Source organism: Hibiscus syriacus, unplaced genomic scaffold (genome assembly GCF_006381635.1).
Source record: "Hibiscus syriacus cultivar Baekdansim isolate YM2019G1 unplaced genomic scaffold, ASM638163v2 tig00112988_pilon, whole genome shotgun sequence".
Lineage (NCBI taxonomy): Eukaryota > Viridiplantae > Streptophyta > Magnoliopsida > Malvales > Malvaceae > Hibiscus > Hibiscus syriacus.
Genome location: NW_024063432.1, coordinates 1,499,533 through 1,521,185, shown reverse-complemented (window position 1 = coordinate 1,521,185; position 21,653 = coordinate 1,499,533). Strand labels below are relative to the sequence as shown.

General features: G+C 35.4%; 5 protein-coding genes across 5 annotated transcripts; 3 read left to right on the top strand and 2 right to left on the bottom strand.

The window, feature by feature from the left end:
• The first annotated feature begins 273 nt into the window (after positions 1-273).
• Positions 274-1,018, top strand: LOC120184992. The gene has a single exon (XM_039189329.1). It carries the CDS (start codon positions 281-283, stop codon positions 791-793), a length of 513 nt encoding a protein of 170 aa, XP_039045260.1. The 5' UTR covers positions 274-280; the 3' UTR covers positions 794-1,018.
• A 5,123-nt stretch (positions 1,019-6,141) lies between these two features.
• Positions 6,142-9,036, top strand: LOC120185020 (TITAN-like protein). The gene is made up of 6 exons (XM_039189357.1): positions 6,142-6,557; positions 7,043-7,169; positions 7,246-7,576; positions 7,721-7,797; positions 8,381-8,435; positions 8,611-9,036. The coding sequence occupies exons 1-6, from the start codon at positions 6,211-6,213 to the stop codon at positions 8,952-8,954; spliced, it is 1,281 nt and encodes a 426-aa protein (XP_039045288.1). The 5' UTR covers positions 6,142-6,210; the 3' UTR covers positions 8,955-9,036.
• Positions 9,037-10,854: 1,818 nt separating this feature from the next.
• LOC120185112 lies at positions 10,855-13,189 on the bottom strand. The gene is given in 2 exon segments (XM_039189412.1): positions 10,855-11,200; positions 11,202-13,189. Coding segments are annotated over 2 exon segments (2,316 nt in total). The 5' UTR covers positions 13,172-13,189.
• Positions 13,190-15,082: 1,893 nt separating this feature from the next.
• Positions 15,083-17,211, top strand: LOC120185135 (mediator of RNA polymerase II transcription subunit 30-like). The gene is made up of 3 exons (XM_039189431.1): positions 15,083-15,609; positions 15,803-15,895; positions 16,921-17,211. Exons 1-3 carry the CDS (start codon positions 15,214-15,216, stop codon positions 17,017-17,019), a joined length of 588 nt encoding a protein of 195 aa, XP_039045362.1. The 5' UTR covers positions 15,083-15,213; the 3' UTR covers positions 17,020-17,211.
• A 417-nt stretch (positions 17,212-17,628) lies between these two features.
• LOC120185134 (non-specific phospholipase C6-like) lies at positions 17,629-19,480 on the bottom strand. Its single transcript, XM_039189430.1, has 3 exons — positions 18,375-19,480; positions 18,118-18,294; positions 17,629-18,040 (listed from the first exon to the last, which is right to left on the bottom strand). Exons 1-3 carry the CDS (start codon positions 19,453-19,455, stop codon positions 17,745-17,747), a joined length of 1,554 nt encoding a protein of 517 aa, XP_039045361.1. The 5' UTR covers positions 19,456-19,480; the 3' UTR covers positions 17,629-17,744.
• Positions 19,481-21,653: the final 2,173 nt, after the last annotated feature.

Below are 21,653 nucleotides of genomic sequence, written 5' to 3'. Positions count from 1 at the left end.
ATTTTGACCAAAAATATAACTTTAGGTAAAAGGATACTATACTTTAAGTACTTATATGTTATATAATCTCTTTTTAGTAATTATCTTCTCATTTTCTGATGTTGCTCTCGATCGTATCCAAAATACAAGGGTGGATGGGTCATTTCCAGCATTAAAGTTGGGTAGAAGCCATTTTGCATGGTAAGGAAGGGTAAAAAGGTCAAATCAATAGTGGCGGCAACCTGTTTATATATGGCAGCGAAATTGCTTTCACCCTCCATTATTATTATCTCTCTGAGCTATGGAAGACGAAGATCAAAAGGAACTGCAACTTCTCCCTACTCCACTCCCCATTTCCTCGTTGACCCAGATTTCCTCTCGCTCCTCCGATTCTTCTTCCCTAAGGTACCGATCCACGGTGGCGGCTGCGACGGCCGCCGTGGATCAATACGAAGGTCCTTCACTCGACTTGCAACTATCCATCAGCCTGAGGCCAATCCAACAGCCGTCGAATTGCGTCATAAAAGGCCCCATATGCGACGCCACGGGCGGCGTGGAGGCGTTGAAATGGCAAGCGGCGGAGCAAATCCGGCTGGCGGCCATCGAGAAAGCTTACGCGGAGCGAGTGAGGGAGCTGACGAAGAGGGAGATGGAGATGGCTCAGTCCGAGTTCGCTCGGGCGAGGCACATGTGGCAGAGAGCAAGAGAAGAAGTGGAGAAAGCCGAGAGAATGAAAGAGAGGGCGATGAGGCAGATTGATTCTACGTGCATGGAGATCACTTGCCAGTCTTGCAGGCAAAGGTTTACGCCATGAAAATCACTATTAAATTTCAATGTTTTTCATTTATATATAAAAAATTTAAAAAACCCTTCTTGTTTTATTCAATGATAGCTGAGTTCTTTTATTATATATCCCATTCTCCATGGCTGAGTTGTTTTTTCAAGGGTTTGAAACCTTGGATTTAAGCAAACAAAACAACACAATTAATAAAAACCTATATATATATTATATATATATATGTATGTATTTGAGATTCCAGCAATGGGTTTTGCTTTTACTCTAATCATGAGATCATACATGCATCCATACATACACATACCATCTTAAAGATCATATGCATCTTTTGCTTTACTGTCATGATGCCTGCATGTGAAGAAGAAATCAAAGTGTAAACAGATGATTTGTTGATTATATATAGCTTTTGAATTTGAGATGCCAGCAAAGGGTTTTGCTTGCATTTCAATGATCATATATATATTGAAGTTTATGAATATTGATTATGCAGAACAAATCAAAGTTTTAACAGATAACTTTGGAAACTGAGATTCTAGCAATGGGTTTCGCTTGCAATCCAATTGTGAGATCTCTGTGTGTATATATATATATCGGTTAGGATTCACTTACACCTACAATTAAAAATTTTAATTCTTTTTAAGATCGTTGGTGGGGAGAAATCAAAAGTTGATATTAAATTATTGTTAATTCTAGCCCCTCTCTCTCTCTCTATATCATATTAAGATCCAAAAGTCCCTTACTTTCTTTTAATGTTTTACTATCATGATGTCTACTAAGGATTTAAATAGTGGTCCGTTATCGGAATAGTAGTAGTGGTGTCATCTGAAATCGTTATTGTATGATCGCGATACTTATAATGATCACAATAACAAACGTTATATCTGCAATTGCAATAAACACAACCGAAAACACAATTTAGAATCTCTGAATTGCATGCATAGAAGGCAAGGAATCAATCAACTGTAGACACTGCTGCATTATTGTCCTAATATTTTCGTTTGGTGATACATTATTGTCCTAATTGCCAACATGCTTTTTAGCACAATTTCACACAAATGTCAGATACATATATATATATATATATATGAATATGCATTTTTTTGAACTTTTGAAAATGCAAAAAGTTACTTCTGATATCAGGAGCAGATAAGCAGGCATATCTTATTAGCTATAATTTGCAAGATTGGATCATGTGTTTCACTGATGCTATTCCCACTATCAAAGTATAAGGCTGAAACTTATAAAAAAATATATATGTATTTTATATGGAGACCAGAGTCAAACTTCTTTTTAGGGTTAGATTTGATAATCTCGACATTTCATTTCTCTTAAAATAATCATATTTGTCACTTATTCAACACATATTTCGATATAACCAAGATATAATCCTTTGAATATATAACATAATCAATATATATATGATGATAACATATCAAAAAAATTCGTATCCGACACATATTCAACCAACATATATGATCATCTATGACAAAAATGTAAGATTAGTCGCTATTCAAGTATCATTTACATATTCGATATCCAACACTCACTACTCGAGTATCATATACGATCATCGATGATAAATATTTATATTCGACGCCTATAGATGCCACGTACATGATCATTCATAATATATATATATATATGTATATAACTGCTGGAACTCAGTACTGAAAACTTGGCATTGATGAGTCAAACCTGCAATCAAAGAGTCAAGTTTCAGAACCCTGATTTTGATAGAAAGGCAAATGAATGAGAACAAAAAGTTCAAGTAAATTCATCAGCAACAAGACAGAACAGTCTGTATGCCACTTGTTTTCAACTTCCTTTTAACTTTCTTTGCCCATCCAAAAAAAAAAAAAAAACCAAACACCCACCACTCATGTCTGGGATCCCAATGCAAAATAACCGGTCACTATTTGGTTAAATTATGATTTCGGCCCCTTTACTCTTTAAAAAAGAATCCTTGTTTAACAATAGAAGGACCAAAATCACAAATTGATTTGTTTTGATGCGCTGAAAAGCATCATTCAAGTCAAGAGGAGTTCAACAGTGAAGCTTTCATTCAAGATATGTTTGTGACAATGGACTTGTAGCTTTTTTTTTGTCAGCAACCTCCAAACATTACTCTCATGGAACAAGATTATACGTAATGAAGACAAGTATATATATAGTACGCATAGATTTAAGATCGTTAGATGGATATAAATGGATGTATGAGCTTAACTCATTGTCTTTTATCAACGAATATCTTCTCGTTTACTATTGTTAATCTCAACCATCTATTTTCACTCATACAACGTTCCTAAACCTATGTAAAATTAAAAGAATTTTGCATGATTCTATCCCAGATATATACATATATCCAATAATTTAAGGCATTGATTTGATGAGTTTCAAGACTATCAACAGTGTTGCAGACATAACCTAGTGGGGGAAAAGGATTATGGAGTTTCAAAATTAGGCCCTCATGAAAAGCACATCTTTATTTTCCCTTCAGAGCGATGGAAAATCGTATATAAATGAAGAAAGGAAAGTACCCTTTATGATTAACTTAATTATTAGTTTTGAGCCTTCTTTTGGTTGCAAGAATCTTCCAATAGATTTAACCTAATTCATCATCTAAAGGCAAATTAGCTTTTGTTCCCAAATAACAAGTGATTTTTCGGTTATTCGAGCTATGTTGTTTCGAATCTTCATTTCTTTTGAAAATATGGCTAAATGGATGTCCCTTGTTCCCATATGTAATGGGGTAAGAGGGAGGTAAGATAGTAGACTGCCCCCAACATTAGGTTAAGAGCAGCTTCCATAGGAGACCTCCAAATTATGAAATACCCTTCATGGGACTCGATCCCACGACCTCAAGGATAAGAACCTTGTGCTCTACCAACTGAGCTGGATGGTCATTTCTTTTGAATATATACTTATTCGAAATTCGAGAAATGTTCGGACATGAATATAAAAATAAAATCTTTTGTGTGGTTTCCATATACATCAAATCTTAAAAAAAATTGAAACTCATATCCAAGTTTGAGAAGCATAGGTTCAAAGGCTTGAAAGATTTCAAAACCCTAGGTATATCTAGACATTGTTATAGGGATATGATCCTTCCAAGAATTTCCAAATATTTGAAATATTTCCAATTTATATTCGAATTCGAGTAATATAGATGTAAAGAGCGAAAGATTTCAAAAACCTTCGACTTTTCGATTGTTACGAAGTATCTTCAAATTAAAATCCGAGACACATTCGTGTATGGATATAGGGACTAGGGGTGTAAATGAGCCGAGTCGAGCTTGAGTATTGCTGAGCTCGACTCGACTCGACTCGAAAACTCTGAAATGGAGCTCGACTCGACTTGAAAACTCGCGAGCTTAAAATTTTCAAACTCGGCTCGAACTCGAAATCCTGAACTGAAGCTCGTGAGCAGCTTGAAAATGCTCGAAATGAATTTTTTTTCTTAAACTTAACTCGATTGAAGCCTCAAACTCGAACATGAACCTTAAATACAATAAAAATTTACTGTATTTAAAAAAAATCAATACATAAATATTAATATTATTAATAATTTATTTTTTAAAATAAAATCTTAATATATTATATTTTCGAGCTACTCACGAGCTTTTCGAGTCGAATATCGAGTAGCTCATTTCGGCTCGTTAAGAACTCGAGTCGAGTCCATTCGATCCGAGTATTTATCGAGCTTTGATAGAGTCGATCTTGAGTAACTCACGATCTGTCTCATCTCATTTACAGTCCTAATAGGGACATGATCTTTCAAAGGTTATACAATCAAGTAACCTTCTCTAAATCTCACATTCTTAGGAACCTCTTGCCTGTATGTTCACCTATGATTCTAGGGTTGTAAATGAGTCGAGTTGAGCTCGAGTATTACTGAACTCAACCCAACTCAAAAAATGTAAAACTGAGCTCGACTAAAATTGAGTTTTTTTGAGTCGAGTTGTAATTAATTTATGGTTTTTCTTATTTTTGTTGTGCCTTATCACCAAAAGAACAATCATGTTGATGGGAGACCGAGGGCTGACATATGACCACTAGCAATACAGGTCCATTTGTCTTGTATTGCTTATTTGGTTACAATCATAGAATTGCAAACCCATCAGTTTCTTCCATAAAGCCGAAGTGCAGGATAAAGCTGTAGGGACAACCCTAGCCAAAACAATCAAACTTGCCATCATGACACAACCTTAACATTTGTCTGTTCACATTTGTCCACTTATTACCAGCTGCTGATACTGTTTTATGTTCCTTTGATCATATGATCAGCTGGCTTGAATTCCTAGCTAGCTAATCTCTTCCCTCAATCCCCATCACTTCCATGCTAATATGAATTATGAACAAAGGATTATGGTATCAGATTTTTGAGTTGGTAGAGTTTGTGATTCGAATTCTGTGTCGAATGCCTGTGATTTTTTTCTTTCACGATTTTTCACGTAAGTTTTGGTATTCTTGTTTTGATATCGTTTGTTTTAATCGTCGTTGTCTCCCTGATTGTGATAACATCAGTCAATATTTCTAACGATTTTCTAGACCATGCGATATATATATGTTTCGAATATGTATCGAATACATGTGTGAAACATCGATATTCGAGTACTTGTCGAAGATGGTGGGAAGAAATAAATCATAGTCAAGAACATGTGGAAACGTGAATCCTTGCCATAAAATTATGGGAGGGGAAGAAAAGAAGAAAAGTAGGGTTGAATTATAAAAGCAAAAAGTTTTAGGGACTACAATGACATCAAGCACACAATAATGGAGCTTGCATTGCATGGGAGACTAAAACTAATCATAACAAAGAAAATATTCCCATGTCCCCCAACCCATCTTCTTCTAATTATTATGACTTTAAGATAAAAAAAATGGCCAAGAATATTATCATTGAACAAAATGGCATGGAGGACCAAATTGATAAATAAAATTAATTGATTGAGTTCCTTGATAGATTCGATTCCTTAGCCTTTTGTTACATACATAAATTTTCTCTGTTATACTTTTAAGTGTCTACCATTAAAAAACATCGTTAAGTGATACATGTCACATTTATATTTTTTAATTTTTTAAAAACAATTTTTTTAAAAAAATATGAAGGTGACACGTGTAACTTAATGATTCTTTTTAACGGTAGGCACCTAAAAGTACAACGGATGAAACATTAAACACCTATTTTCAATGAAAAATTCTTTAGGCGCCAAAAATTTATTTTAAATATAGTTTAGGTACTTGTTTTTATATTAAGCCTTGATTTTTTTTTGCTTAGTGACCAAAATAGAAACCCGTTTGCAGTTCAATGACGAATAAGATAGTTTAACCAAAACAAATGCGGTACTCTTTTGTTTTCGGCTTACCCAAAACCGCGGCAACGCTTTAGAGTCGGGGCTTCAGGTTTTAGGACCAATTGTTTTCTCCGTACAACAATGGTGGATCGTTCAGAGAAACCGAACCCTAACCCTAAATCGACATTCACGAACCAAAATCACCGCGAAACAAAGAAAGAGGAGGGGAAGAAGGTGAAAAAGAAGAGTGATTTCGAGTTCTGCAAGGTCTGTAAGCTGAATCACAACCAAGGGGCACGTCATAAGTATTTCCCTAACCACAAATCCGCTCTCTCCGCTTTCCTCTATCGATTCGAAAATAAGATAAACGACGTTCGTTTCTTCTTGAAAAACCCTACCGTTCTTCGACCCGAACACGCCGATCGCAATCGATTTTGGTGCGTCTTCTGCGATACTGACGTTGACGAGCACAATAGCTCTTTCGCTTGGTAAGGGTTTTAAACTTTTACATTCTTGTAGATTTTAAAAAAATAGAAGTGTTTTTGAAGCTCGGCCAAACTTAGTTTAAGTAATTTGGAATTTACAGCCATTTATGATCAAGTTACTTAGAGGGGATAAGGAAAAATGGAAATTAGAAGTTTGGATTTGATGAGTGAAATATGTCTTCAAACATACCGCTAGTAAAAGTTAAAAATCAAATTTAAGAATTTGAGTTCAATTGTTGTTTAAATGCAATACTATCAATAATTAGTTTAGGATTTTAAATTGTAAAAGTTCGAGGTAATATTTTTTGAAGTATATGACTAAACACTAAATCTCTATCTTCCATTAAGTTCAGGGCCTGGCAACATATTTTCACCAAATTTAGGGGATTCGACAAAGATCAATTTGCCTTTCCTTTGGTATTTCAGTGATTTAACTGTGATGGCCTTGTTTGAAAGCTAATCTTAAGTGTTTTTGGTTCTTTGAACAGTGAAAATGCTATTAATCACATGGCAGACGCTCATCACCTGAAGAATTTGAAGCATTTTCTCTGGCTGTATGGTGGAAAGATGGAACAATTGGACAAATATAGGATACTGGAAACTGATCTAACTAAAGTAAGACGGTTAAATTGTTCTAAAAAAAGCTTGGAAGGTTATTTATGTGACGGGATTTCATTTTTTGTCATTGTAGTGGGAAAAGAAGTGCGAGTCTTTGAAGGATGAAGCAACGGCTGCTCCGATTGAAGGGTCTTGTGGAGTTGTATACGGAGCTTCAAATGATATCCACAATAATGTGAACTTTAAAAAAACTAATAATTGTGGACAAAATACTCTTAACAGTCTTAAACCAAGTTATTCAAATGCTGTTTTGCCTTTACTATACAATACAAATGAGTATCAGATATCTAATTCAAGTTTCCCTGAAGTTGCAAACTTTGGGTCAAGTTTTAATGAGACTAACTTTTCTTTGAACGCGGGTGGGCATTCCAATGCGAGTTTGTTGATCTCGGATGATTTGACTGGTATGGATATATGGTTATTTGATATTTTCCTTATTAAATCTAGTTCTAGTTATTTCCCTGATATTTCAGTGAAACTTCCTTGTATGAAAATTAGAATAAACTGTCTTATTAGTTGGTTCTCTGTGCTTTATGATGATTTTCCAGCTAATAACAGTAGCCAACAAAATCTTCTTTACAACAGTGGAACATGCTCGGGGAATGCTTACGTGAGCAATGTTGGGGTAAGTTTATTATCCCATGCTCTTTCCTTATGCAACTAATCATATTTTGTTTCCACGAAATTGTTTTATGACAGATCTATGCTGAAATTTGAAATAATCACATAACAACATTTATGCTGATTATAAATCTTCTTTTTGAAGCTGTCCCTTAAAATCTTTATGCTTATTATAAATCTTTTTTCTTGTGTTATTTGATGGTAGTTTTATAGGAAAGTAAGAAATCAAAGGGTTTTCTTAACCGCTTTGTCCTTTCTAACAAAAACATTTACTCAGTCAATTAAGCTTGTGTCTTTTTTATCTTCAAGATTATGCTATTTCATGTCTGCTCCATATTTATTTACAAAAGAACACTTGCCTTAATTTGTAAAATCATGTTTATTCTAGTATTTTACAATATCTGTTCATTATTTTCTTTGAATGCATCCTTCTCCAAGCCAGGTCTTTACTATTTAAAATTTTGTGGGACTATTTAAAATTTCATCTATGGGGGGTCCTTCTAGTTTGTTTAGTGGGATTTCACCAATTAGTTTCTTCGTATATGATATTTTAGTTATATTCTTCACAAATATATATTCTCATACAGGTCTGCCAAGTGTATCAAAGGGCAGGTATGGTGAATGAAGAAAGGAGTTCCCAGGGTAATGCTTTAGTTGCATTTTGGTTTCATATGTTTCCATTCCATGTCACTTTGAAACTAAAATGTAAATAATGCGTATGCTAAAAATTATACTATGGTTTTCTGGTTGCTAAGTGGAGAGATGCTCCAAGGAAAAATATTTTTTTTCCCTTTGTCTTATGATGTTTTTTCTTCAGGTTCGCAGATCTTAACTCAAGTCTCTTCCATTTCAACAATAGATGCCGCAGGAAATGTGCATTCTGGAGCACCCCCGCCCTGGTTTGAGGCAACTGATCAAACTTTGTTAAACAATCAAGCAAAACCAGCTTTAAGTAGCTTTATGTCATCAAACAAGTCATGGAAATCCCGTAAGTTGAATCCAAAGAGGGTTGGGGCTGCTTGGGCTGAGAAGCGAAAGATGGAGCTGGAGAAAGAGAAGCGAGGGGAGATTGTGGAGAGTGATTGTGATGCTAACTGGCTTCCTAATTTCGGTAGGGTTTGGCAGTCAGGTAGCAGGAAGGAATCTAGAAAAAGAATTTGAGATTGAAAAACAGAAGTTCGTCAAGGTTGAAAGCCACCCTGAGATGCCACTTAAGATACAGCCTTATGTCAGTAAACGGATGGTAAGCACACATCATCAGATGCATGCCTTTCTAGGAGTTAGTGTCTCATAGATATAACTGCAACTAAGAACATTTTCTCTATTCCATGCTCACTTAGGCCATCAGATTGAAAGATTTTCGTATGGGTAAAATAACGTTTCACTACGTATTATAGTGCAGAACTTATAATGGCAATACTAAAGTCAGCCAAACTAGTCTTTGAGTTACCTTGTTAACAACAAAAGGGTCTATTCGTAGAATGTCTTTAGTTTGATTAGAGATGCAAGCATTCAACTGCATCTTGAGGATCGACTTTAGTTTTGAGTATTTGCTAGGAAGAAGATTTCTTTTTCTTGAGAGGATAACAGATGTAACTAACTAAGCTTGCTATCGACGGCTTTAACTTATTATAACTTCATTCCGCATTATGTTGGTTATACATTTGCCCAATTTACCTTTTCCCCCTTTTTGGCAGCGAAAAGATTCTGGTGAACAATGACCAGTGATCATGCAAGGAAAGACAACTCATGTGAAACTGGCAGTCAAATAATCTAGTAGTATTCTTTTGTTTTCCCCTCTATGGTGAATGTATTTTTTCACAATTGAGAGACTTTTAGGAAAGAGAGGAGTAGGTCATGGACTCGTGGCGATTTCACCCTGGGATATTTAGCAACTGTGGAGATTCCCTAAATGTATTCTTTTGTCCATCCTTGAAAGTTGTATGTATGCTCGGTCCTTTGGTACCCAGATTGTAAATATAATTGCCAAACCTTACTAACGATATATTTGTTTTCTTTATTTTCTAATAACTCTACCTTTATGACATATTTTTCTATATCTTTCGGCATGTTTTCGGCCTTCTTTATTAGTCGTTTGACCGCTCTTGTTGTTTAAGTTTCTCAGGTTAGATTTGATGTCGTCTCAATTGATTTGGATACACGGTTTATGTCTAGAGATAATTCTCATTACGCTTGACTTTGATTTATGATTGTCGGTGGTGGTTTGATAATTTGATCTCCTGTTATGATTCGTTCGTCAATGTACTCAGATCTATTTATATTTGTCTTTTGTTGAAGTTTGTTAAAACCCAATGGTAAACTAATAATGATTGTATTTTTTTATTAAGAGAAAGGGGGGAATGTAGTATAATGCTATGATGAATGGTTAAATATGCTTTCAAGCCCCTGAATTTGTATGACCTTCATATGTTTCACCATTTAATTACTCTATTGCCCCTCCTATGTTCTGATTGGTGGCAATTAGACCCTCAAATAACCTGATTAACCAGATTGGGAGATCTAATTATTAGTAAAGGTTTACAGTGAATAACTAGAAACTATTTAGAAACTAAGGGTATGGAAAATGAAAGGCAAAATCATAGTAATAAAAACAGCATTAGATTCAATTTCAGGGGACAGAATCAGCAAAGTTGCTAAACACATTTTGAAGGAAAATTGTGGTTTTAACAAAGGGAGGCAGCTCCTAGTTTAGTGCTGCAAACAATAAGCCCTTCCAAAGGGTGTATTTTACCCCAAAAAGAAAATTCAATATATAAATTAAAAAATATATATGAAGAAAGAATAATTGTTTTGATCTTTAAACATTCTTCAGGGTCACAGTTATGCCTGGCTTGAAATCAGTTTCTGAAGAGGACCCATTTTAGCATTGAAGTCAGTTCCATTGTCCATCTGCAGATTCCTGAATTCAATATATAACAGCTATGAACATTGTGAATTCATCTTTCGTTGTGTTCTTCGTTGTCGTTGTCATTGAACCGCAAGGGTGCTTTTCTATCAGAGAACAAAATTTGTAATTCCTTCTATTCATCAAAAAGAATTCCTAGGTTTCCCGTTTTCTTTGTTGTCGTCTACCGTAAACAAGCATCTGGGGTTTCTTATTTACATTCTCTTCTTCGATAACAGCTTGTCCGGCAGATTCTACCCTAATATTTGGTTTCCTTTCCTGAACTGTTTTGGTGATCACTTCCATTTCTTTCACCTGAGATTCAGTTAATACCTGAAGAAGGTCCAATGATGTAGCTGCAGGATCAAGCTCCAAGCAACCCTTAGGACCATTTAAACCTTCTTTACCTGCGAGCAAATAAGAATGGACCTGGTGAGAAAATCGAAACAAATCTTCTCTTGGAATCATCCGTGTTTAACTCTGTTCGGAATGCTTCCGAAACAGTCTTGAACCCAGGCACCTTAATGAGTGGAGCAACAGCAACGCCTGTCTTCTCATAGTAATCTTCGAGCACCTCAACCATGTCACATCTGTGTATCACTTCATCAGGTGTAAGCTCATTCCAATCAGTGGGCCAGTTCCTATGGAGAGCACAAACATCTCCCTTCCTCGGATATATTTGAATTGTTCCTCTCCGACCTTTCGACCACTTCACCTTGTGCGAGAATGAATTGAGAGACCAATTAACTTCATATTTGCCTACCCAGAAATCTCCACTAGTTTTGTAAAAGCCCGAATTGATCCAGTTAAGTGGAGCCAGTTCGGCATTGCTCATGTACATTTTGAAAGGTTTTAATGATATCACGCCAAGAATCATCGCATAATAACGTGGCATCCCATCATCATCATCGTAAGCAGCCCAAACTTGGTTCTCGCCGAATGACTTTTCAGTACGATCCCGGTCAAAATCATGAAAATCGGGATCTGGAACATTCACGGACATTGGATCAGGTTCCTTTGTAGCAGGATCAACATGAGAATCAACAATGTAAGAACTTTTGGGCTGAATGCTAGACTTGATATCAACATACTTCATGGTTTCATGTGCACCAGATTTCATACTTATAGCATCTTTTCCATTTCCTTCATCCTTATCATTGATCCCCTCACCAAAAGCCTTTGGTTTATTCGAAGCGGCTGATAGAGAAGCCAGTTTCCATGAATTTAGTTTCTTGTTGATGTCTTTCTTAGCCAATTCCATCAGAATATTCCGTATTTCCAGCTGTGAAGGCTGCTTTATGCTATTAGTTCTAGAGATTCCGGCAGTATTTTCGAAACCACTCTTTTGAAAACTAGAAACACTAACCCCTTCATTTCCCATGGACGAGTGGTTTCCCATCTTGATTTCATCTATCTGCCTCTTCTTAGGTCTTTGTTTCTTTGCCGCAAAAATAGAAACAGAAGCCGAGGACCCGGTACCTAAACCTGCGTTGGTTTTATGAGAAGGATGAAATATCTTGTGCAAGTTTTCTTCTCTCGTGATATCAGTCTGTAATTCGTTGTGTCTACTCTTTAATGTTTCACCGGCTGAACGAGTAACACCAGAAGCTTCAGCGGTGGAAGAAACCGGTGAAGACACATTTATGCTACTTCCTGGTCTAGGGAACACGCCTTTTTGAGAAATTTTTGTACATAAACCAGAAAATCTAGCCTGTCCGGCATTATGAACCTGGTGAAACTTTTGTTGCTGCATGAATTCGGAAAATGAAGTATACTTGCTACTGGCATTTATATTCGGGGCTGGTGTCTCAACAGCCAAAAAGGGTGTGCGACAATTGATGCAGGGAAGATTTAAGTTGACGTAAACCCGAGAGTATTCAAAATGCATCTTACAGGCATTGCAGGTCGTCCAAAAGGTATCATTTTTCACTGTGCGAGGAGCAGGCTTGGAATAAGTAGCACTGTTACGAACACTGGTGTTTGAAATATTCTTTTCGGAGAAATTATGGAAACCGTTACGGCTTGTAGTCGCCGATGAAGATGATTTCCCATGCGAAACATTAGTATAACTGCCCCTCAAGTTCTGTTTCTGGTCATAAGCAATTCTCTTCGCTCTATCAGACAACAGATTCCAAGCTTCAGATAGAATTTTGAAAGCCCCATCTGCACCTACAGATTTTTTTTTGTCGGGATGAAGAACAAGAGCCATCTTCTTGTAATGTTTCCGAATTGTATCCTCGTCAGCAAATGGTTGAACAGCAAGCACCCTGTACCAGTCGACTTCTCCATTGATCTTTTTATCCTCGGATATATACACATCGAGAGTTGCAAGCAACTGAGGAAGACCATCAAGCTCGGGATACAAGTTTTGAGCCTTCAAAGAAAATCTTTTGGCACCAACAGCATCCATCTCCGCAAGTTTTTTCTCAGCGAGCTCTTTAGCTCTAATGGCCTCGTCTTTGTTACAATCCATTTTAGTTATGCTGGTGACTCTCTGCTTGCTGTTTCTTTTCTCAGTTCATTATCTGATTTGTCACCGAATACGATATCAGAACAGATTCTAACATTAAAAGAAAAACTAAATCTAAGATTTTACATGCATCAGAAGACACCAAATGTTGTTTAACCCAATATAAGGAAACTTCTTCAGCAGAAAAGGAAAGTAATTACACAGTTTTGTTGATTTGCAAATTAACTGATAGGAATCTATTTACTAAAATCGTAAAAAATACGTAGGAAGGTAATTCGAACTTCCTACGTATTTGAAAAGTCGAACTCTTGAAAAGTCTATGAACTTGAGTACCGAACTCTTGAGATAACTAAAACAAATTTGAAAGCAACACACTGCATAACTGAAACAACTAATAATGCAGGGGACGGTCATTCACTGAAAACTAAAGGAACTAGAATACCAAAATTTTAACATTAGCAAAGTATATATGGAAACTCATACATTTTGGATATAAACATGCTTCACCGAACTTTTGAAACAAACAATATATTTGGAGAAACCTGCAGAAAGTGTCCTTATCCGACAATTCTAACTCAAAAAGACAGAAATCCGACTCTGATACCAATTGTTATGGACTAAGAGAAATGGAATAGATACGAGAGAAGAATTTAAAGAAGATAGATTTTAGAAGAGGATTTCATCATTCATTACATAAGGAAAAATTGTTCTCTCAACATGTATTATTTAGTTACAAGGAGAATCTAAAAATGCCAGTTGACATAACAAACTGCTAACAAAATTGTATGTCTTTTCCTTTCTTAAGCAGGTACTGGGCCATCTGGTTTTGGGCCACTCCAGCCTTGGATCCATTTGTCTGCTCCATCTCATCAGGTAAATTAATCAAATAACTCTCTCGTGCTTCAATTCCCAAATTACTGTCTCCAATCCCTAACCCTTGCTCGTTTATTCTCAATTCCTCTCTTCGCTCGTCCTTTCTTCGATTCTCCTCTCTTCGTCGTTCTTCTTCCTCTCCGACCATAACAAGGCCATTCATTTTACATCATGACGTACTCTAGTACCGAATTTTCAACATGAGCATAATGGATTTCGAAACACATTGCAGAGACGTCGTCACAATGCTATAAGATTAGTTACTGAGAATATCACAAAACATGAAATAACAACTTGGACTCCATCAAGTTACAGATTCTAATGGCCTCATTTTTATCCCTCCATCAAATTCTTCAAGAAGCCAAACATATCATAATACAGTTTCTCCCTTCGGAAAACTGAATTCTCAGTGAACTTTCCAAGATTTCACTTCAAACAATGAAAAAATAAAACACCATCAAAGTTAAACCCAATCCATATTGAATGAATACACAAATGATCCCTGAATTATAAAGTACTATTTTATTAAGTCTCTCGATTATTAAAGTTTTGAAATGATTCTCTGACTATAGAGTATTATTTTGTTGAGTTCTTCGACTATTAAAAGTTATAAAATGGTCACTTGACTATTCATTATGTTCCAAACTCGTTTTTTTTTTGCTAAAAAATTGACGGTATTTTGAGTTGAACTTTAATCTAATTACTGTGATATAATAAAGTATGATACTAGAATCTCAAACGACTATCATATATCAGCCATCATGTTAACGTTCAGCTTATACAACTATTAATTTTTTAACGAAAAATGATGAGTTTAGATTATAATAAATAATTGGATTATCATTTTGTAACTTTTAGTAGTCGATGGACTTAACAGAGTAACATTTTATAATTTAATGATCATTTTCTAACTCTTAATAATCGAGAAACTTAAAGCAATACACTATACTCGAATACCATTTGTGTACTTTACCCTTATATTTTTAATATGCTTTTCCCTAAAATAGCTTCAAATTTGAAGTTAGGGCTCACCCATATTTGTTTTCGTTAGAAGCACCAAGAACAACGCTGAGATACAAATTTCTCCATTTGATATTTTCTCGGCGACCAAACAGAAAACAGGGGAAAAGAAAAGTAATACAAACTCCAGAAATTCTTCACTGAAAAGGAAAATGAAAGAAAATAGCGTTGCAAGTACTACAACAACGCCAACAAACAGCAGCAACAATTCGACGCAGGAGCTTGCATCGGAGGGCCTAAAACATCTAGAAGAAACCATTGAAGCCGCTTTTCAGATCCTGTCTTCCATGAACGACGAGCTTTGCAACCCTGACTTATGGTCCACCAGTCCCACTACCAAGGCCGCCGCCACTAACGAGCCTTCTCTCTCCATCGGCGCCGTTTTAGGCAACGGTGATTCGTCCTCCGACGGAGGTGGCGGCCATCACTTGGAGATGGGTGGAGCTGGAGGTAGTGGCAATGGCTCCCTCGATGAGGCTCGCCTTAGGTATAAGAACTCCGTCGCTGCTCTTCGCACCGTGCTCTCCGCTATTCCCAATTCTCAAAAGGTATTGTAACGAAGTTTAGGGTTTCTTTACATCTTAAATTGGGAACTTTTTCATGGTTTGAACTAAACAGTGTTTCAATTTGTTGAGTAGGAATCTTGGGTTAGTTTAAAATTCATTGTTTTTGCTACGTAGGGAGCCTTTGAAAGTTTGAACGTGGATTCAATTCTGCAATTTCTCTTTGATCTTTAAACAGGCAAAAGAATTTGAAACGGGTTCAACTGCGAGTAGCCCTGCAGATGAAGCAGATATCGAGAAGTTGGAAGAGCAATCCTCGAATCTCAGGAAGGTATTTGCAGTGAAAATGTTAATGATTTTATGGTATTTAACCTCTGCCTTTCACTATAATCAAGCCAAGCCGATCTGGAATAGTGATAAACTCGAGCTCAACTTAAAACTCACAACTAGATATCGAGTTCGATAAAGTATTATCCGTTTAAGTTTGAGCTCAGCTTGAGATATTAATGAACTAGTCAAGCTCCACTCTATTGAGCTTGTTTACTCGATTCCCAGAGTCGCTCAAGCTCAAATTAAGGTTTAACATGTTCAACTTTGAATATTTAAAATACATATTAAAACTAAAAGAACTCAATTGCGCTTACAAGTTATTTGAATTGGATATTATGATGCTTGAATTCGACTTGCTTGATAGCACAAGCTGCATGACCTCAGGTCGATAATTACCTATGGGAATCCGATCTTTTTCCCCACATTGAACATAAGTCTCTTGTTTACACCGTTATTTCATGTCCCTTGGATCAATTGTGGTAGTGCCATTCACTCTTTAAAGTGATAGTTATTCAATTTAATCACAAACTGAAAATTAGAGCAAAAAAAATTCCGAATTATCAAGACTAAAATATTAACCCCGATTTTAGGGCGTGACAGCAAGATTTGGGCTTCCTATGGTATATATATATATATATATAGTTTTCGCTGTTTTAGGTAAAGTTTGTTAGCGTAATGCTATGATTTTATCTAGTTTAGAAGGTATAGGAAAATTGTGATTGCTTTAAGCTTTTCCAGCGAGTGTCAAATATGGTTTCTTTTTGCTTTTTTTGCATATATTTCTCTAGAGCTTAAACCTCCTTTTCCCTTACCTGTCCACTTGCTTAGAGGTTTCTCTAAGTGGTTGTTCTGGAGAATAATATTCCAATACCCATATATCAGGGAAAATGTGGGTTAACGTTGGGGATCAATTTGCTGATCGTTTTCTTTCTAATGCTGCTGAATTTTGTACCTTAATCCATGAAGAAACACAGTTTATTAAATTTATGTACAAATGCAACTAATCTGGTAATGATTTATTTGTAGGAGCTTGCAAACAAGAATGAATATATAAAGCGTCTAATTGATCAACTACGGGAGCTTATCACAGATGTATCGACTTGGCAAAGTCCTTGTTCCATGTAAAACTCGGACAATAATCGAGTTATCTGGGCTGCTGATACCCTCGGAGGTAAACATGAACCCAGATATCTGCATTGAGTGATCACATTGTTGTCTTTACTTCAGTCATTCTATTTGATGTCATATTAGGTTTATCCAGATCTCTTTGATTGACATTGAACTGCATTTTCTTGTTGTTAGTTATTGGAATTTGAAGGGCAGTGGTTTGGCCAATAGGAAGGAAATAGAAAAGGGAAAAGAGCCGCAAAGATTTCCTTTTCGATCCCTTACTATATGTATTACAGAGAAGTTTTTAGTTCAAGTCCAAAGTAGTTTGATTCAATGTAGTGGTCGCTTGATTCAAACTTATATACATACATATATATATATATACATACATACATACATATGTATATATGGACAAATTTTTATTTGCAGGAGTTTGAGCTTCATTGCCTGTCGAGTAGTTCGATATCATCTCGAGTGAAAGTAAAAAAAATGAGATGTTCTTCATAATCGATTTTTCATTATTAAGTACATTCCTACACATATACTTCTACCAAACACAATCAAACGTAAAATGCATGGATGTCAAATCTGTAATGAGAAGACAGCTGATTCAGACACAGTTCCTTCACCAAAACACTGCAGCTTTATTGCATATTCCTTGACAAATTTTAATCTGAGAACATACATATCTAAAACCTGTAAGAAAATATAGAGGGGGATGAGGTTTTGAGTTCAACCGGCTACGGATTCGAAGACCTCGTTGTAAGCGATGATCGCATATCTACAATGGCGGATTTGTCTGCTCCCAACTTGATGGCCTCTTTGCTTGCACTTATAAACCGGGAAACGGCTCCCCTCGTGTACTCATGAGCTTCTTTCACTGTCATTTTCTTGGTCATCTCATTAGGGAAACTGCTCAAGAAATGGTCGCCGTTAAGAACAGCCGCCAGCTGAACTATCTCACTCTGAAACTCAGAGAGACCAGCATCTTCTTTGGCTTCAGTTGTCCTCAGGGGTACAACATCCGGCAATGTCTCTGCAATAAAGCATGTTTTTTTAGGTTTTAGATATGTTTTTTAACCGATCTGTTGATTGAATATTGAAATAAAATACCAGGGCAATCAGTTCTGGGAGTGGTTAATTCCTTAACAACTCCTTCAAAAGTGCCAGCCCAAGCATCTCTATGAGTTAAGAAATTGGAGGAGAGGTTGAACATTTTCTTTATTGTTGCTGGGATTGATGAGTGCTCAAATTCTGAGCTTGGAGTTGGTCCCTTTGGTCCGCTTATCACTGCACCGCAAGTTTCAAGCATTAAACATGCAAGGTGGCGGTTAATACGCAACCCGACGTTTCGAGTCCTAGTAACTTACCGGTGCCTTTCTTGATCCAAGGAGAGACCATTATAGTCGGCACGCGAACTCCGAGCCGATCGAACTTGAAGAATGAAGGAGCGGGGCCGGTGTTCCCATCCGGATTCGGGACATTAACGAACGGTGTCTTGACATGATCATAGAAACCACCATGTTCATCATAAGTAATAACCAAGAGTGTCTCGTTCCATTGAGGGCTCGCCCTCAACGTCTCGTACACCTCTTTCACCAGCTTCTGACCGTTGGCGACGTCGTGGGATGGATGGTCGTCGTTCGCGGGCAGTCCTTTGAGATCGAAATACCTCGGCTCGATAATGGTCAAGCTCGGAAGCTTACCGTCTCGAGCATCTTTCTTGAACTTCAAACCGAACTGATGGAACTTGAAGACATACTTCAACTTCCTCAAGTTCCTATAGAACAAAGTTGTGGGAATGTTTTGGAAGTATATCCCAAAATCCCCACCATTTTCATGGAGTGATTCAAAGATCGTTTTTTGAGGGTACCCTTGGGCCAATTGTCTCTTAACATGACTGGTCGAGCCATGTGAAGTGGCGGAATACACAAATAACCGATTCGGTTGAGTCGGACCGGGGATCGACGAGAACCAACGATCAAACACCGCGAATTCCTTCACCAGCGAAGCGTAAACCGGCACCGCCTCCGGTCGGAACCCTTTCATCACGGTCTCCGAGAGGTTCGGCGACACGGAGAGCGCCTGCTCGACGAAGCCGGACATGGAAGGGAATGTGGCTGAACCGAACACCTGTTGCTCGACAGCTTCGAACGAGTGACCCGGATCCGGATCCACGAACTCGGCATCGTCGGTGAAGCAAATGGATTGCGGGTTCGGGTTCTTTGTCGAAATGGGATTGCATTCGTCGCCAGTGACGCCGTTGATTGCCGGGTTTATGGATTTCTTCATCCAACCAACCATGTGATCAAAGGATCTGTTCTCCATCACTAAAACCACTATGGTCTTAATGGGGGACTGTTGCTGGGCTACTAATGGTGAAAACACGGTGAGGAAGAGAAAGAAGATGAAGTTGAATGAGATTGCTGGGCTGGTTTTGGATTGCTCCATTGAAGCTCTGAAGGGAAAAAGGTTGTTCTTTTGATTTTCTGGGTAAAAGGATTATCCTTCTGGGTTCTTATAGCAGGTTTCTAGGAATCCAAACACCTCAAAAACTTGAGTAAACTACACCCGAGTGCTCCAACTATTATTTTTTTCAAAACCATGTCTAATGTTATGATTTTCTTTCATTTTGGTCACCAATCAATAAAAAAGTTAATAGAAGTCCTCTTTAAAAAAATAATAATGATATGATATTATCTTATGGTTACATGTAAGCATCGGCTCTAACACGTTCAAGTTCACATCTTTTAGTTATGGGTTAACTACATAATTGATTATATATGTTTGTGTTTTGTTCATTTTTCTTCACTGATTTTTAAAAAATCACAATATATAATCATTTTCGTTTTTTTAATTAAGATATGGTCATCATAAGTTAAGTTTCGTTTATTTTAATATAGGGTTAGTTTTGTTTTAATAAATTAAATATATTAAATTAAAATAAATTAAAATAAAGTTAGTTCTTCAATCGAATGGTCACATGTGACATCATTCAATTAAAATAAAGTTAATCTTCAAGAAACAACAAAAATTCATTTATCACAGAGGTAATTTTGTTTATTCTATATCTTAATTAAATAAAAATAAAAGTGACTATATATTATAATTTTTGAAATGAGTGAAGAAAAATGAACAAAACACAAACATAAGTGATCAATCATATAATTAACCCTTCAATTATTATCTGATCAATAAGTTTATGGAACATAATAATATATAATTAAATTAAAGCAAGGGTCAAATCCATCATTTTCTTAAAAAGTTTTAGATTACAATTATAACAAAGATTCTCTATGCTTTTACTCAAGGAAGTTACTCATCCATTAACTTGTGTTATCTATCTAACCACAAGTTATTATCCATTAATTAATGCAATGTTAACTAACAAGTTTAATAATAATTAATGATGATAATAATTTATTACATCAAAAATATAAATAATCTTCTTAAAAATTATTATTAAAATTTATCTAAGTGGTTAAAGGAATAATTACAGCAGTATGGTTGAACGTTCATTGACAAATGGTTGGAAGTACTTTGTAATCACCTTATCTTAATCCAAAAAAAATATTATTTAAAAGTTACATAATGAATATTAAATTTTTTTCTTCATAAAATGGGCACAAAACCATTAAGAAATATCTCATTTGATCCTTAAGTTGTAATTAAAATTTAATTTTACTCTTGATTTTAAATGAAATAATTTTTATTAGGTTCATTGAATTGAAAATAAAATAGATATAGATAAAATAAATATCATCTTTTAATTTTATATTATGAATATTAAATTTGTACCGTATAAATTAAAAATTATTTGATATAATATTATGGATGTATGAATTTTAAATTACGTTTAAATTTGTTAAATAAAAGTTAAATGCTTAAATCACACCATTAATAAAAAATAATTTTATTAATTAATAATATAAATTTTTGGGCGTTAAAAATATTAATTTTTTTTGTTTATTTTACAAATACAACAACATTTAAATAAATAATTAGTTATAAAATTATTTTTTTGTTAATAAAAAAATAGTTTCATTGTTTGATAACTGAATCTTTTAAAAATATTTTTAGTTTTAAAAATAATTTATTTTCATATATTTTTAAAAAATCCAAAGTTTTAGAATTATTACTTGAACACGTTGAAAAATATTAAAATAAATTTTATTTATAATTGAGAGGCAAAATAAGATATTTTTTCATTAATTTAGTATGTTATGTCACCCCTTAATAACATTTAAGGATTGTATTAGTTTTTAACAAAGTTTAAAATTTTAATGTCTATTTTGTAACTTTTAAAAATTTAATGCTAAATAAAATCAATTAAAAAACTTTTGTGACTATTTATGAATTTTACCCTATTTATATTAGTGATGCATTTCAATACATGTCATTAGTGGTGCATTTTAATGAATGTCACTCGTTTTAGACTTATCTTATAAAAAATTGATGTAACATGTTAAAGAGAGGTGAAATACAAACTAGACTAGAGGGACCACGTCCCTAAAATTTTAATAATTATAATTTAGATCCTTAAAATTTTCTAAAATTTAATTTGACCTCCAAAAACTTTTAAAAATTCATATTAAATTTTAATTTTTTTGAATATATTTAATTAAACATCTTCCATATTTTTTTTTAAA

Coding starts and splice junctions, on each gene's coding strand:
- LOC120184992 (XM_039189329.1), top strand. CDS start 281: ATGGAAGACGAAGATCAAAAGGAACTGCAACTTCTCCCTACTCCACTC.
- LOC120185020 (XM_039189357.1), top strand. CDS start 6,211: ATGGTGGATCGTTCAGAGAAACCGAACCCTAACCCTAAATCGACATTC. Junction 7,577..7,720: donor GATCTCGGATGATTTGACTG/GTATGGATATAT, acceptor ATGATTTTCCAG/CTAATAACAGTAGCCAACAA. Junction 8,436..8,610: donor TGAAGAAAGGAGTTCCCAGG/GTAATGCTTTAG, acceptor TTTTTTCTTCAG/GTTCGCAGATCTTAACTCAA.
- LOC120185135 (XM_039189431.1), top strand. CDS start 15,214: ATGAAAGAAAATAGCGTTGCAAGTACTACAACAACGCCAACAAACAGC. Junction 15,610..15,802: donor CTATTCCCAATTCTCAAAAG/GTATTGTAACGA, acceptor ATCTTTAAACAG/GCAAAAGAATTTGAAACGGG. Junction 15,896..16,920: donor AATCCTCGAATCTCAGGAAG/GTATTTGCAGTG, acceptor ATTTATTTGTAG/GAGCTTGCAAACAAGAATGA.
- LOC120185134 (XM_039189430.1), bottom strand. CDS start 19,455: ATGGAGCAATCCAAAACCAGCCCAGCAATCTCATTCAACTTCATCTTC. Junction 18,295..18,374: donor TTGGATCAAGAAAGGCACCG/GTAAGTTACTAG, acceptor CTTGCGGTGCAG/TGATAAGCGGACCAAAGGGA. Junction 18,041..18,117: donor TCCCAGAACTGATTGCCCTG/GTATTTTATTTC, acceptor GCTTTATTGCAG/AGACATTGCCGGATGTTGTA.